This window comes from Pseudophryne corroboree, unplaced genomic scaffold (assembly GCF_028390025.1).
Source record: "Pseudophryne corroboree isolate aPseCor3 unplaced genomic scaffold, aPseCor3.hap2 scaffold_1057, whole genome shotgun sequence".
NCBI lineage: Eukaryota > Metazoa > Chordata > Amphibia > Anura > Myobatrachidae > Pseudophryne > Pseudophryne corroboree.
This window is the reverse complement of record NW_026967684.1, coordinates 56,289-72,419: the sequence shown is the minus strand read 5'-3', so window position 1 is coordinate 72,419 and position 16,131 is coordinate 56,289. Positions and strand designations below refer to the sequence as shown.

At 49.7% G+C, this 16,131-nt stretch overlaps 1 protein-coding gene across 1 annotated transcript in view; it reads left to right on the top strand.

Moving 5' to 3' along the window:
* LOC134988367 (zinc finger protein ZFP2-like) overlaps positions 1-8,838 on the top strand; it is a gene marked incomplete at its 5' end in the record, with an annotated part of 128,769 nt that extends 119,931 nt beyond the window's left edge. The window contains 3 exons of the mRNA XM_063950546.1: positions 7,524-8,147; positions 8,220-8,363; positions 8,606-8,838. Coding sequence (XP_063806616.1) covers positions 7,524-8,147; positions 8,220-8,363; positions 8,606-8,838 — 1,001 coding nt within the window. The remainder of the gene's footprint in view (positions 1-7,523; positions 8,148-8,219; positions 8,364-8,605) is intronic.
* Positions 8,839-16,131: the final 7,293 nt, after the last annotated feature.

The window sequence follows — 16,131 nt, the reverse complement described above, 5'->3', positions numbered from 1 at the left end:
TAAAAGTGCACGGCCGCCGGAACCTGTCCGAAAAATCTTTTTCCCTGAAAGCTGCTTTTCTGAGAGCTATGTGCACTTTTTTCCAAATAAGTTTAAGATGAGAGGTCAGGGCCAGAGAGGAGACAGAGGAATGTTGGAAAAATGAATTAGCTCTGGGGTGGAAACCAAAAACTGCAAAAAATGGAGACACATTGGTGGAGGAATGACAGGCATTATTATAAGCAAACTCTGCCAATGGAAGAAACTCAGACCAGTCATTTTGGAGTTTGGCCGAGTACAAACGCAAATATTGTTTTAAGGATTGGTTCACTCGCTCAGTCTGTCCATTTGATTGTGGATGATAACCGGAGGTTAATGATAATTTCATTTTTAACGAAGCACAAAAAGACTTCCAAAACTGTGCAATGAATTGTGGACCCCTGTCAGAAACAATATCAGTGGGTAACCCATGGAGTCTGAAAACATGACGGAGGAACAAGACTGCCAATCCCTGGGCAGATGGCAATCGGGGAAGACCAATAAAATGAGCCATCTTACTAAAACGGTCCACTACCACCCATATGACTGTGCATCCAGCTGACAGAGGGAGATCCACCACAAAATCCATGGAGATATGCGACCATGGCCTAAGAGGAACATTCAAGGGCATAAGTTGACCAATAGGCAAAGAACGGGGAACTTTATGCTGTGCACAGACCTGACACGAAAAAACAAACTCTTTAATGTCTTTAGAAAGACCAGGCCACCACACTGAGCGGGATACCAATTCAAAAGTTTTAGCGACTCCCAGATGCCCTGCAACTTTGCTATCATGAAATTCCTCCAAAACAGTTGCTCTCAAAAACTCAGGAACAAAAAGACGACCAGCAGGAGTATTTCCCGGAGCTTGATGTTGAAGCAGCTTCAATTGAGAAAAAACATCCTGTGTGAGACCTGCCTGAATGACTGAAGGCGGAAGTATGAGAGTAACAGGACTGTTGTCTTGAACGGGAAGAAAACTGCGTGAGAGGGCATCTGCCTTGGTATTCTTGGAACCAGGTCTGAAGGTGATAATGAATTTGAAACGAGTGAAAAATAAAGCCCAACGAGCCTGTCGGGCATTCAGTCGCTTAGCTGATTCAATGTATTGAAGATTTTTGTGATCCGTCAAAACAGAAATGGTATGGGTCGCTCCTTCAAGCCAATGTCTCCACTCCTCAAAAGCCCATTTAATAGCCAGCAACTCCCGATTACCAACATCGTAGTTGGATTCAGCAGATGAGAATTTCCTGGACATAAAGGCACAAGGATGTAACTCAAGGGAATCTGGATCCTTCTGAGAAAGGATAGCCCCTACACCAACCTCCGAGGCATCTACCTCAACGATGAAAGGCAATTCTGGGTTGGGATGTCTAAGGACAGGGGCTGAGACAAAGGCTTGTTTCAAGGCCTGAAAAGATACTTTAGCTTCACATGACCAATTGGTAGGATCTGCTCCCTTCTTAGTGAGTGCCACAATGGGAGCAACTATGTCAGAGAAAGAGTGAATAAACCTTCTATAGTAGTTTGCAAACCCTAAAAAGCGCTGAATTGCTTTTAAGTTGGTGGGTTGCGCCCAACTCAGGATGGCTTGGAGCTTCTTAGGTTCCATTCGGAATCCCCGAGGGGAAATAATGTACCCTAAAAAGGATACCTCCGTGACGTGAAATTCACACTTCTCCGGTTTGGCATACAAGTGATTTTCACGTAATTTCTTAAGTACCTGACGCACCTGGGTAACATGTTGTTCTATAGAGTCAGAATAAATCAAAATGTCGTCTAAATAGACCACAACGAATCTTCCCAGAAACTCACGGAGCACATCATTAATGAGATCCTGAAAGACTGCCGGAGCGTTAGATAGGCCGAAAGGCATGACCAGATACTCATAGTGACCTGATTGAGTACTGAATGCCGTTTTCCACTCATCCCCCGATCTGATTCTAATGAGATTATATGCTCCTCTCAGGTCAATCTTAGAAAAAAATAACAGCCGAACGTAGCTGATCAAAGAGGACAGAGATCAGAGGCAGAGGGTAAGTATTCTTTACTGAGATTTTATTCAGGGCTCGAAAGTCAATGCAGGGTCTGAGGGAACCATCCTTCTTCTCTACGAAGAAAAAACCTGCACTTAAAGGGGATTTAGATGGCCTGATAAACCCTTTCTCAAGACTTTCTTTCACATACTCATTCATGGCCACAGTTTCAGGACCAGACAATGCATATAACCTTCCTTTAGGCAACGTGGCACCAGGAATTAACTCAATGGTACAATCATAAGGCCTATGGGGAGGCAAAATATCCGCATTGCCCTTGGAAAACACATCCAAAAAATCTTGGTACTCTCCAGGAATATGTGCGGACCTGGCAGCAGCTACTCGGATAGGAAGTGTAATACATTCTTTATCACAGATGGTACTCCATTGTAGAATCTCCCCAGACTGCCAATCTATGATGGGATTATGAAAGGCCAGCCAAGGGTGACCCAGAACCACAGGAACTGCTGGACAATGGGTAAGAAAAAACTCAATCTTTTCAGAATGTAGAGCTCCCACCGAGAGCAAAACAGGAGGTGTACATAGAGAAATAACCCCATTGGATAAGGGACTCCCATCTAAACCATGCATGGTGATACACCTACTTAAGGTTAACTGAGGAATACCTAAGGCCTTGGCCCATGTTAAGTCCATAAAGTTTCCTGCAGCTCCACTGTCCACAAAAGCAGAGACCGAGGAACAGAGGCTGTCATAAGAAACTTTAGCAGGAACCAATAGTGAATTATTTGAGGAGATGAGCTGTAGACCAAAGTGAACCCCCTCACTATTCACTTGGTCAGGAAGTTTCCCGACTTGTTTGGGCAACTACGGGCAAAATGTCCCTTACCTCCGCAGTACAAACACAGACCAGAATTTTGCCTCCTGGTTCTTTCTTCCGGAGACAATTTGGAGAGACCAATCTGCATAGGCTCCTCCATGTCTATCGGAACGGAAGAAACACAGGGAAAAGAAACTACAGATGCCCCTTTCTCAGTCCTCCGCTCTCTGAGCCGACGATCTATTTTAATAGAGAGCTCCATGAGTTTATCAAGGTTCTCAGGAGCGGGATACTGAAGGAGGCTGTCTTTTATAGATTCAGATAAGCCGAGGCGAAACTGACTGCGCAGGGCAGGATCATTCCAGCCACAGTCGTTCGACCAACGGCGAAACTCTGTACAATAATTCTCTGCAGGATTCCTACCCTGTCTTAGAGCACGCAACTGACTTTCTGCGGATGCCTCTCTATCAGGGTCGTCATACAATAGCCCTAAAGATTTCAAAAAGGCGTCTACAGACGATAAGGCCGGATCGTCTGTCTTTAAACCAAAAGCCCAGGTCTGAGGATCCCCCTGAAGCAGAGAAATTATAATTCCAACCCGCTGAGCCTCCGTACCTGAGGAAACTGGTCTTAAACGAAAATACAGTTTACAAGACTCTTTAAAATTAAAAAACTGTTTTCTATCCCCAGAAAAACGGTCAGGCAGATGCATTTTTGGTTCAGGGATGACCCTCGGGGAAGTCCGTAACAGATCTTCCTGTGAGCTCACCCGGAGGGACAGATCCTGAACCATCTGGGTAAGTTCCTGAATCTGACTAACCAAAAACTGGCCAGGATTTGGCCCAACACCGGTGGGATTCATGAGGCCGACAAAATTCTCCCAACTGGATAAGTGAAAAAATTAACTCCTGTTGAAATTTTTTCTTTTTTTCTGGCCGGTGATAATGTTACGATTCCTGTACTCCAGACTGGAGAAGATCTTATGGCTGAGATCTGAGTACAGGAATGAAATACAGGTTGTGGGAGCTGGAGAGCCTAGTAACCCCTGGCGCCCTAACTCCGTTGTCTCGCCCGTGTTATCAGAAATCCCCTGCGAGACTATGGTTGCTTGAGCCCATGGCAGCCGCGTTCGAAGGGCGGATTATGTCTGCCCAACCCCGATGCCCCCGCAGGTCTTAATGGGAGACAAGGGGAAGTCCGAGACAGGGTGATAACAAGGGGCCCTCTGACTAAGCAACCAAGCCAGGGGTTACAAGCTAACTTAACTAAATCAAAAGGTATGTGCGGACTAGCCGCCAGGGAAAAGGACAACCAAGGATCCACGGATCCGACACTCCTATCCGGCACCGCTGGACACCAGAGTGGATCTTGTGGAAGCGGAATCCTCCGCAAAGCTCCAGAACTCAAAATAAACACAATAATAAATAGTAGCGGACAAGCCGCAACACACGGCTGCGCCGCGACTCACGAACACCACCAGATGTTAAAGGTGCTCGGTCAGACTCCAGGAACAGATGGTAACTTCCGAGTACAGGATCACTGAGAACAGGAACAAACGAACAGACCGGGACTGGGAACTCTCTCTGCAGCAGAATCAGGCAAACAGGAAGCTATCACCGGCGTCTGAGAGGAGTCCAAAGAGTGCTTTTATTTAGGACCCCTCCAATCAGGATCCAGACAGGACAATCAATCTTTATGCCGTGCAGCTGCATGCTGCACGGCCAGGAAAACACTGCACTGATAATTAGACCTAGCAACGGGGAACGCGGTCTGACAGTGGCGTCCCCGTTGCTATGGTCAGAGCGGCTCCGTGCGCCCAGCGTCTGACGTTGCTAGGGAGCCGGCGGCTGTCTGCCTGCGGCATCCCTAGTTGCTAGGCGCCGGGCCGCACGGACGGGCGGACCCCGGCGCCTAACACTCAGCATCTCCATGCTTCCCAGCACTCAGCACCTCCATGCCTCAGCATCTCTGTGCCTCAGCACTCAGCACCTCCGGGCCTTCAGCACCACCGTGCCTTCAGCACCACCGTGCCTCCAGCACCTTTGTGCCTCCAACACCTCTGCCTCCAGCACCTTCGTGCCTCCAAGCATCTCAACGTCTCTAAGCGCCTCAGCGCCTTCAAACACCTCAGTACCTCTAGCATTTCGGTGCCTCCAGCACCCCAACATCGCTCACAGTAAACTTTTGGTACTCTCCACCAATTCATCAGCACCTTTACAAGTATTGTCTTTCAGGAGACCTTCAAGCATTCACCCGGGCCTCCTGCCTACCATCCTAATCCTGTATGAGGAAGACCTACATCCAGCCATCTCTACTGTGACTCAGTAGTGGTTCCTCTTCCCGGTCACCGGAAGAAACCCAGAGTCCACAACACTTCCAAACCAGGTCAGTGATAATCCTGGTTATCTCCCTAAGGTGGTGTTGTCTTTCCACCTTAACCAAGAGATTGTGGTTCCAGCCTTTACCTCTACAGGTTTGTCCTCCAAAGAGCAGTCTTTGGATGTGGTACGGGCTCTCCATATTTATGTGAAGAGGACAGCTTCTCTTAGGAGATCTGATTTCCTCTTTTGTCCTTTTTGGTTTTCACAAACGTGGCTGGCCTGCTAACAAGCAGACCTTGGCCATATGGATTAGAATGGTTATTGCACATGGTTATGTACAGGCTGGCCTTCCAGCTCCTGCTACCATCAAAGTGCATTTTACTCGGTCTACGTTTGACGGCATGGAAGTTGAGTGGCTGATTCTAGCCAGGAGAGGGATCCCTAACAAGGTTATCCCGACTATGATCCAAGCCAGGAAGGTGGTAACATCTAAGCATTACCACCGTATTTGGAAGAAATACATCTCTTGGTGTGAGAGCAGAAAATTTTCTGTTGTGGAATTCCTCTAGGACGTTTCTTGCTTTTTCTACAAGCACAAGTGGATGTGGGCCTACGTCTGGGCTCCATAAAAGTCCAGCTTTCGACCTTGTCCATTTTCTTTCAGCGCCACCAGGACATGGGTGAGTGGGGGGTAGGCTGGTGCAGCGCTGGATGGTGGCGGGTGCAAAAGAAGCGCATAGGCCCCCGAAAATTGGTTTTACTGCATTTTCCCTTTAGTACATCCTGCCCTCAGGGTCGGAGAAGCTGGGTGCAGTAGTCATTCAGTATAACATAATTTATCTTATCCTGGACAACTGTCCCCTTTCACCTACTTATGAATACAATACCCCAAACAACTTACTAGACACTTTCCATCTGAGATGCTGATAATAGGAAGATATATTTATTATAATCAGCCAGCCTAGAAGCTGTGTATATTTTTCCCACTCACTGTGTCCTTCACACTACGTCAAAGGTGAGAGACAGCTGTGGAGCGATATTTCTAATTGGTGTCTAAAGCACTAATCCTAATAAAATGTACATATATAGAGCAATGAGGTCATACATATACAAAATGGAGACACACATGGACAAAATTGTATCTACGAAGGAGTTACAAATATCGCCCCATATTGAAAAATATCAATGCGAGGAATCAATTGTAACGACCTAGAAGAAGGTCTATTCTCTAATATGAACTGTGTACAGCAGAGTAAATAAGTATAATCACGCACACCTGGATGTCTAATTCTCCAAGTGTTATAGAGGTCAAATTCAGCTAATAAAGGGAGCATGAGGAAGCTAAGGAACGGGCGACATTACTGGTCTGTTCATCAGTAGTGGAGGATCTATCAAGATGAGGGTCTGGAGCAAGAGTAACATCTCCCATAAGGAGAAGTGCAATTTCTTGTAGCTTTTGCAAAAAAATATGTAAGAAATTGGGGCTGTCTGGCATGAGGGGCATAGAGAGAAGTGAGAGGGACATATTTATTATGAATTTTCCCAACTAGAATCCAATATCTACCATTGAAATCCACCCACTTGCTGTCCAGGTGAAATGGGCAGGATCTATTAGAAAGGATGGCTACACCACAGGAGATATTGGTAAACTGAGAGGGGGTGCAAGTCCAAGAGAGAGATATATCTAAGTCTTATTAGAATATTACATTTGTTATTGTGAGTGTTCTCAGGAGGGTGGACACAATGATAGTCTGAGACACAATATTATAAAGCCTTTATTTAAAGTTATGTTTTATTATACACACACATTTACAATTAAGTGTCCCAGAGAGTCGTCTTCTCCTATTGTTTACAAGATTAATATTGTTACAGAAAATGTCACATTTCCATAATGTATTTTATTTCCAGCAGATGGACACACAAGCAGGAATATCTCAGAAGGACATCTAATGTTATCCCCGGATTGTGAAATAAAAGATAATGACAGTAGACAGGATTCTCCAGGAGATAACCCCATTACCCCAATTATACATCCAGCTCTATCAGCTGATCCCCCTGATCCTGGGAAATGTTCTCCTGATCACTCTGATATTGGTGCATCTGTTACAGCACTGCCAGTAGATACAGTGTTTCCCTGTTCTATAGATGCCAAATGTTTTACACAGAATACAAAGCTTATTACCCATCAGCCAGCTAAGGCAGGTGAGAGGCCATTACCATGTTCTGAGTGTGGGAAATGTTTTACACAGAAATCACAACTTGTTAGACATCAGAGAAGTCACACAGGTGAGAAGCTATTTACATGTTCTGAGTGTGGGAAATGTTTTGCACACAAACCAGATCTTGTTATACATCAGAGAAGTCACACAGGTGAGAAGCCATTCCCATGTTCTGAGTGTGGGAAATGTTTTACATACAAATCACTTCTTGTAACACATAAGAGAATACATACAGGTGAGAAACCATATCCATGTTCTGATTGTGGGAAATGTTTTGCATACAAAACAACTCTTGTTGCACATAAGAGAAGTCACACAGGTACATCGCCATTTCCATGTTCTGAGTGTGGGAAATGTTTTGCACACAAATCAAATCTTGTTAAACATCAGAGAAGTCACTCAGGTGAGAATATATTTTCTTGCTCTGAGTGTAAGAAATGTTTTACCCAGAAATCACAACTTGTTAGACATCAGCGAAGTCACACAGGTGAGAAGCCATTTCCATGTTCTGAGTGTGGGAAATGTTTTGCACACAAATCAGTTCTTGTTAGACATCAGAGAATTCACATAGGTGAGAAGCCATTTTCTTGCTCTGAATGCGGGAAATGTTTTACCCAGAAATCACAACTTGTTAGACACGAGAGAAGTCACACTGGTGAGAAACCATTTACATGTTCTGAGTGTGGGAAATGTTTTGCACACAATCCGGATCTTGTTAGACATCAGAGAAGTCACACAGGTGAGAAGCCATTTTCTTGCTCTGAGTGTGAGAAATGTTTTACCTGGAAATATCATCTTGTTACTCATCAGAAAATTCACACAAGTGTGAATCCTTTTCCATGTTCAGTGTGGGGGAAATGTTTTACACAGAAATCACATCTTGTTACACATCAGCGAAGTCACACAGGTGAGAGGCCATTTACTTGCTCTGAGTGTGGGAAGTGTTTTGCACGGAAATCACACCTTGTTGTACATCAGAGAAGTCACACAGGTGAGAGGTCTTTTCCATACTCTGTGAAATAAATCAGCTCTTGTTGCACACAATAGACATCACTCAGGTGAGGAACCATTTTAGTCTTCTGGAGTATACTCATCATTGCCATGCATTGTTTTTCAAGGTTCTTATTCTATCTCCTATGCTTTTTGCAATATACATGTTACCACTGGGTGAAATAATCAGATGTCATACCATCATCTACCACTGCTATGCAGATTACCTGTCTTTTGCTCCAGGTACTGAGAACCCAGTCCCAATCCTAAATGTTTGTCTAGCTGAGCTCCAAGTGTGGGTGATGCCAGTTGGCTGTGACTCAGTCCTGGTGAAACAGGTCCTTATGATAGAAGCTCACCAACAAAGGGCAGGGCTACAGCTCAGCTTTGCACACCAACCAAACTTATGCTTGTGGGTTCAGAGTTACAGAATGCTGATCATGTGCGGAATCTTGGTGTCCTGGATGGTGGAGTGACACTTAGACATCAGGTATCAGCCACAATCAGATCCTCATCTGAGGAACATAGCCAGACTCACGCACTTATTTCCCTCAGAAGATCTACCTACAGTCATATATGTACTTGTATCATCACGCATAGACTACTGCTATGTCCTCTACCTCGGTCTCCCAGCAATAGAATTGCACCGCTTGTAGCTTGTACAGAATGCAGCAGCCAGGCTGTTACCTAACCAGCCTGTTCCTGCCACATAACACCCATTCTCTGCTACCTTCACCCATTCACTGCTGCCTGTAAGATGGTGACCCTATTACATAATCTTACTGACTCAGCCATGGTAACAGAAGCAGCTTCTGCCCAATAATGTCCCCAAGCAACACTAAGGTGTCAGAGGGGAAGACAGGGTGGTGGCAGTAGTGGGGGAGACATGGTGGGTGGTAGTAGTGGGGAGAGACTTGCCAAGTGGCAGTAGTGGGGGGAGACGGTGGTTTCAGTAGTGGGGGGAGACATGGCAGGTGGCAGAAGTGGGGGGAGACAGGGCAGTGGGAGTAGTGAAGGTAAATGGTGGGTGGCAGTGGTGGGGGAGACAGGGCGGTGGGAGTAGTGAAGGGAAACAGGGTGGGTGGCAGTAGTGGGGAGAGAGGGTGGGTGGCAAAAGTGGAGGGAGACGGGGTTGTGACAGCAGTGGGAGGAGATGGGGCGGGTGGCAGTAGCGGGGGAAGACAGGGCGGGTGGTAGGGGGAGACAGGGTGGGTGGCAGTAGTGGGAGGGGGCAGTGGCAGTAGTGATGGAGACAGGGCGGATGGCAGTAGTGGGGGGAGACAGGGCGGGTGGTCACAGTGCAGTACCAGAGGCTGCTGGAGGCAGTAAAGAGGTGTATGAGTCCCGCACAGAACCAGTTGATAATTAGACTTAATGATGATCATGCTTCCTTATTTCTAATGAATCCCTTGTATGTGTTACTGTTATTTGCTGTGTCAGCCTTTATGTGTGTTCTGTGTAATAATCGTGAAAGTAGTGCTGCTACCGATCTCATATCATTTGTAGTAACTTGGAAAAGATGAGATATGAGGTGCACTCTGGAAGCTTGTAGGGGGTTACTCAGAGGTGAACGCAGATGTGACATCACGCAACCCCTGGAAAATGGTCCCGGCCCACCCGCATATAGATAGACAAAAATCTGTGTATTAAAGATATGAAATAAAGATGTTTAAAAACAAAAGATTTCCATTGAGTCTTTTTATGTGTCTGTATTATCTTATTATCAGATAATTGTCGCTATGGTGACAGAAACAATTTCCTGTTAGTGTCATTGTATTGTTACTTTTGTGTCCACATAATATCAGTGTTTGCTGTGTATATATATCCCGTCTGGTGTATAAGGGTGGGTACACACGCTGCCATTTTGGCTATGTCTGATTGTGACAGCTCATGTGAATAGTGGGGTGATATTACAGGAGGGGGGGTGTCATGGCTGGGTTAGGTTGTGCACCCGGACTAGTACTGGACACTGCATCTGGTCTTGAGCGCTGTGGACAGAACTGGACTGGCTCAAGAATTGGTGTGATTCAGGCGTGGCAGTCAGGCAGTATGAACTGTGATGGTAGGTGACCGGCTGTGGGTACTGGAACACTGATGGGAGCCACCAGTGCAATGTGTAGCCGGGTAACACCTATAGAGAGAGTCACGTGAGGACTGGTGAGTGACGGAATGCTGGGAGGAACAGCAATGCAGGAGAGGCTCGGGTCACTGGCTGGAACCAGTGTGGTAGGTGTGAGGACTGGTGAGTGATGGAATGCTGGGAGGAACAGCAATGCAGGAGAGGCTCGGGTCACTGGCTGGAACCAGTGTGGTAGCTGTGAGGACTGGTGAGTGACGGAATGCTGGGAGGAACAGCAATGCAGGAGAGGCTCGGGTCACTGGCTGGAACCAGTGTGGTAGCTGTGAGGACTGGTGAGTAACGGAATGCTGGGAGGAACAGCAATGCAGGAGAGGCTCGGGTCACTGGCTGGAACCAGTGTGGTAGCTGTGAGGACTGGTGAGTGACGGAATGCTGGGAGGAACAGTAATGCAGGAGAGGCTCGGGTCACTGGCTGGAACCAATGTGGTAGCTGTGAGGACTGGTGAGTAACGGAATGCTGGGAGGAACAGCAATGCAGGAGAGGCTCGGGTCACTGGCTGGAACCAGTGTGGTGGCTGTGAGGACTGGTGAGTAACAGAATGCTGGGAGGAACAGCAATGCAGGAGAGGCTCGGGTCACTGGCTGGAACCAGTGTGGTAGCTGTGAGGACTGGTGAGTGACGGAATGCTGGGAGGAACAGTAATGCAGAGAGGCTCGGGTCACTGGCTGGAACCAGTGTGGTAGCTGTGAGGACTGGTGAGTAATGGAGTGCTGGGAGGAACAGCAATGCAGGAGAGGCTCGGGTCACTGGCTGGAACCAGTGTGGTAGCTGTGAGGACTGGTGAGTAACGGAATGCTGGGAGGAACAGTAATGCAGGAGAGGCTCGGGTCACTGGCTGGAACCAGTGTGGTAGCTGTGAGGACTGGTGAGTGACGGAGTGCTGGGAGGAACAGCAATGCAGAGAGGCTCGGGTCACTGGCTGGAATCAGTGTGGTAGCTGTGAGGACTGGTGAGTAACGGAATGCTGGGAGGAACAGCAATGCAGGAGAGGCTCAGGTCACTGGCTGGAACCAGTGTGGTAGCTGTGAGGACTGGTGAGGAACGGAATGCTGGGAGGAACAGCAATGCAGGAGAGGCTCGGGTCACTGGCTGGAACCAGTGTGGTAGCTGTGAGGACTGGTGAGTGACGGAGTGCTGGGAGGAACAGCAATGCAGGAGAGGCTCGGGTCACTGGCTGGAACCAGTGTGGTAGCTGTGAGGACTGGTGAGTAACGGAGTGCTGGGAGGAACAGCAATGCAGGAGAGGCTCGTGTCACTGGCTGGAACCAGTGTGGTAGCTGTGAGGACTGGTGAGTAACGGAATGCTGGGAGGAACAGCAATGCAGAGAGGCTCAGGTCACTGGCTGGAACCAGTGTGGTAGCTGTGAGGACTGGTGAGTAACAGAGTGCTGGGAGGAACAGCAATGCAGGAGAGGCTCGGGTCACTGGCTGGAACCAGTGTGGTAGCTGTGAGGACTGGTGAGTGACGGAATGCTGGGAGGAACAGCAATGCAGAGAGGCTCGGGTCACTGGCTGGAACCAGTGTGGTAGCTGTGAGGACTGGTGAGTGACGGAGTGCTGGGAGGAACAGAAATGCAGGAGAGGCTCGGGTCACTGGCTGGAACCAGTGTGGTAGCTGTGAGGACTGGTGAGTAATGGAATGCTGGGAGGAACAGCAATGCAGGAGAGGCTCGGGTCACTTGCTGGAACCAGTGTGGTAGCTGTGAGGACTGGTGAGTAACGGAATGCTGGGAGGAACAGCAATGCAGGAGCGGCTCTGGTCACTGGCTGGAACCAGTGTGGTAGCTGTGAGGACTGGTGAGTAACGGAATGCTGGGAGGAACAGCAATGCAGGAGAGGCTCGGGTCACTGGCTGGAACCAGTGTGGTAGCTGTGAGGACTGGTGAGTAACGGAATGCTGGGAGGAACAGCAATGCAGGAGAGGCTCGGGTCACTGGCTGGAACCAGTGTGGTAGCTGTGAGGACTGGTGAGTAACGGAATGCTGGGAGGAACAGCAATGCAGGAGAGGCTCGGGTCACGGGCTGGAACCAGTGTGGTAGCTGTAAGGACTGGTGAGTAACGGAATGCTGGGAGGAACAGAAATGCAGGAGAGGCTCGGGTCACTGGCTGGAACCAGTGTGGTAGCTGTGAGGACTGGTGAGTAACAGAATGCTGGGAGGAACAGCAATGCAGGAGAGGCTCAGGTCACTGGCTGGAACCAGTGTGGTAGCTGTGAGGACTGGTGAGTAACGGAATGCTGGGAGGAACAGTAATGCAGGAGAGGCTCGGGTCACTGGCTGGAACCAGTGTTGTAGCTGTGAGGACTGGTGAGTAATGGAGTGCTGGGAGGAACAGCAATGCAGGAGAGGATCGGGTCACTGGCTGGAACCAGTGTGGTAGCTGTGAGGACTGGTGAGTGATGGAATGCTGGGAGGAACAGCAATGCAGGAGAGGCTCGGGTCACTGGCTGGAACCAGTGTGGTAGCTGTGAGGACTGGTGAGTAACGGAATGCTGGGAGGAACAGTAATGCAGGAGAGGCTCGGGTCACTGGCTGGAACCAGTGTGGTAGCTGTGAGGACTGGTGAGTGACGGAATGCTGGGAGGAACAGTAATGCAGGAGAGGCTCGGGTCACTGGCTGGAAACCAATGTGGTAGCTGTGAGGACTGGTGAGTAACGGAATGCTGGGAGGAACAGCAATGCAGGAGAGGCTCGGGTCACTGGCTGGAACCAGTGTGGTGGCTGTGAGGACTGGTGAGTAACAGAATGCTGGGAGGAACAGCAATGCAGGAGAGGCTCGGGTCACTGGCTGGAACCAGTGTGGTAGCTGTGAGGACTGGTGAGTGACGGAATGCTGGGAGGAACAGTAATGCAGAGAGGCTCGGGTCACTGGCTGGAACCAGTGTGGTAGCTGTGAGGACTGGTGAGTAACGGAGTGCTGGGAGGAACAGCAATGCTGGAGAGGCTCGGGTCACTGGCTGGAACCAGTGTGGTAGCTGTGAGGACTGGTGAGTAACGGAATGCTGGGAGGAACAGCAATGCAGGAGAGGCTCGGGTCACTGGCTGGAACCAGTGTGGTAGCTGTGAGGACTGGTGAGTGACGGAGTGCTGGGAGGAACAGCAATGCAGAGAGGCTCGGGTCACTGGCTGGAATCAGTGTGGTAGCTGTGAGGACTGGTGAGTAACGGAATGCTGGGAGGAACAGCAATGCAGGAGAGGCTCAGGTCACTGGCTGGAACCAGTGTGGTAGCTGTGAGGACTGGTGAGGAACGGAATGCTGGGAGGAACAGCAATGCAGGAGAGGCTCGGGTCACTGGCTGGAACCAGTGTGGTAGCTGTGAGGACTGGTGAGTGACGGAGTGCTGGGAGGAACAGCAATGCAGGAGAGGCTCGGGTCACTGGCTGGAACCAGTGTGGTAGCTGTGAGGACTGGTGAGTAACGGAGTGCTGGGAGGAACAGCAATGCAGGAGAGGCTCGTGTCACTGGCTGGAACCAGTGTGGTAGCTGTGAGGACTGGTGAGTAACGGAATGCTGGGAGGAACAGCAATGCAGGAGAGGCTCGGGTCACTGGCTGGAACCAGTGTGGTAGCTGTGAGGACTGGTGAGTGACGGAATGCTGGGAGGAACAGTAATGCAGAGATGCTCAGGTCACTGGCTGGAACCAGTGTGGTAGCTGTGAGGACTGGTGAGTGACGGAATGCTGGGAGGAACAGCAATGCAGAGAGGCTCGGGTCACTGGCTGGAACCAGTGTGGTAGCTGTGAGGACTGGTGAGTGACGGAGTGCTGGGAGGAACAGAAATGCAGGAGAGGCTCGGGTCACTGGCTGGAACCAGTGTGGTAGCTGTGAGGACTGGTGAGTAATGGAATGCTGGGAGGAACAGCAATGCAGGAGAGGCTCGGGTCACTTGCTGGAACCAGTGTGGTAGCTGTGAGGACTGGTGAGTAACGGAATGCTTGGAGGAACAGCAATGCAGGAGAGGCTCGTGTCACTGGCTGGAACCAGTGTGGTAGCTGTGAGGACTGGTGAGTAACGGAATGCTGGGAGGAACAGCAATGCAGGAGCGGCTCTGGTCACTGGCTGGAACCAGTGTGGTAGCTGTGAGGACTGGTGAGTAACGGAATGCTGGGAGGAACAGCAATGCAGGAGAGGCTCGGGTCACTGGCTGGAACCAGTGTGGTAGCTGTGAGGACTGGTGAGTAACGGAATGCTGGGAGGAACAGCAATGCAGGAGAGGCTCGGGTCACTGGCTGGAACCAGTGTGGTAGCTGTGAGGACTGGTGAGTAACGGAATGCTGGGAGGAACAGCAATGCAGGAGAGGCTCGGGTCACTGGCTGGAACCAGTGTGGTAGCTGTGAGGACTGGTGAGTAACGGAATGCTGGGAGGAACAGAAATGCAGGAGAGGCTCGGGTCACTGGCTGGAACCAGTGTGGTAGCTGTGAGGACTGGTGAGTAACGGAATGCTGGGAGGAACAGCAATGCAGGAGAGGCTCAGGTCACTGGCTGGAACCAGTGTGGTAGCTGTGAGGACTGGTGAGTAACGGAATGCTGGGAGGAACAGTAATGCAGGAGAGGCTCGGGTCACTGGCTGGAACCAGTGTTGTAGCTGTGAGGACTGGTGAGTAATGGAGTGCTGGGAGGAACAGCAATGCAGGAGAGGATCGGGTCACTGGCTGGAACCAGTGTGGTAGCTGTGAGGACTGGTGAGTGATGGAATGCTGGGAGGAACAGCAATGCAGGAGAGGCTCGGGTCACTGGCTGGAACCAGTGTGGTAGCTGTGAGGACTGGTGAGTAACGGAATGCTGGGAGGAACAGCAATGCAGGAGAGGCTCAGGTCACTGGCTGGAACCAGTGTGGTAGCTGTGAGGACTGGTGAGTAACGGAATGCTGGGAGGAACAGCAATGCAGGAGAGGCTCAGGTCACTGGCTGGAACCAGTGTGGTAGCTGTGAGGACTGGTGAGTAATGGAGTGCTGGGAGGAACAGCAATGTAGGAGAGGCTCAGGACACTGTCTGGAACCAGTGTGGTAGCTGTGAGGACTGGTGAGTGACGGAATGCTGGGAGGAACAGCAATGCAGGAGAGGCTCGGGTCACTGGCTGGAACCAGTGTGGTAGCTGTGAGGACTGGTGAGCGACAGAATGCTGGGAGGAACAGTAATGCAGGAGAGGCTCGGGTCACTGGCTGGAACCAGTGTGGTAGCTGTGAGGACTGGTGAGTAACGGGATGCTGGGAGGAACAGCAATGCAGGAGAGGCTCGGGTCACTGGCTGGAACCAGTGTGGTAGCTGTGAGGACTGGTGAGTAACGGGATGCTGGGAGGAACAGCAATGCAGGAGAGGCTCGGGTCACTGGCTGGAACCAGTGTGGTAGCTGTGAAGAGGTAGAAGTCTATGGTAATGACTGTAGAAGCTGAGGGCATCAGCAATACTTGAAGATGAGGCTGAGGATGACCAATAGTGACTGTAAGTACCTGTGATTGTGGCTATGTCTGATTGTGACAGCTCATTGGAATAGTGGGGTGACATTACAGGGGGGGGGTGTCATGGCTGGGTTAGGTTGTGCACCCGGACTAGTACGGGACACTGCATCTGGTCTTGAGCGCTGTGGACAGAACTGGGTTAGCTTAAGAATTGGTCTGATTCAGGC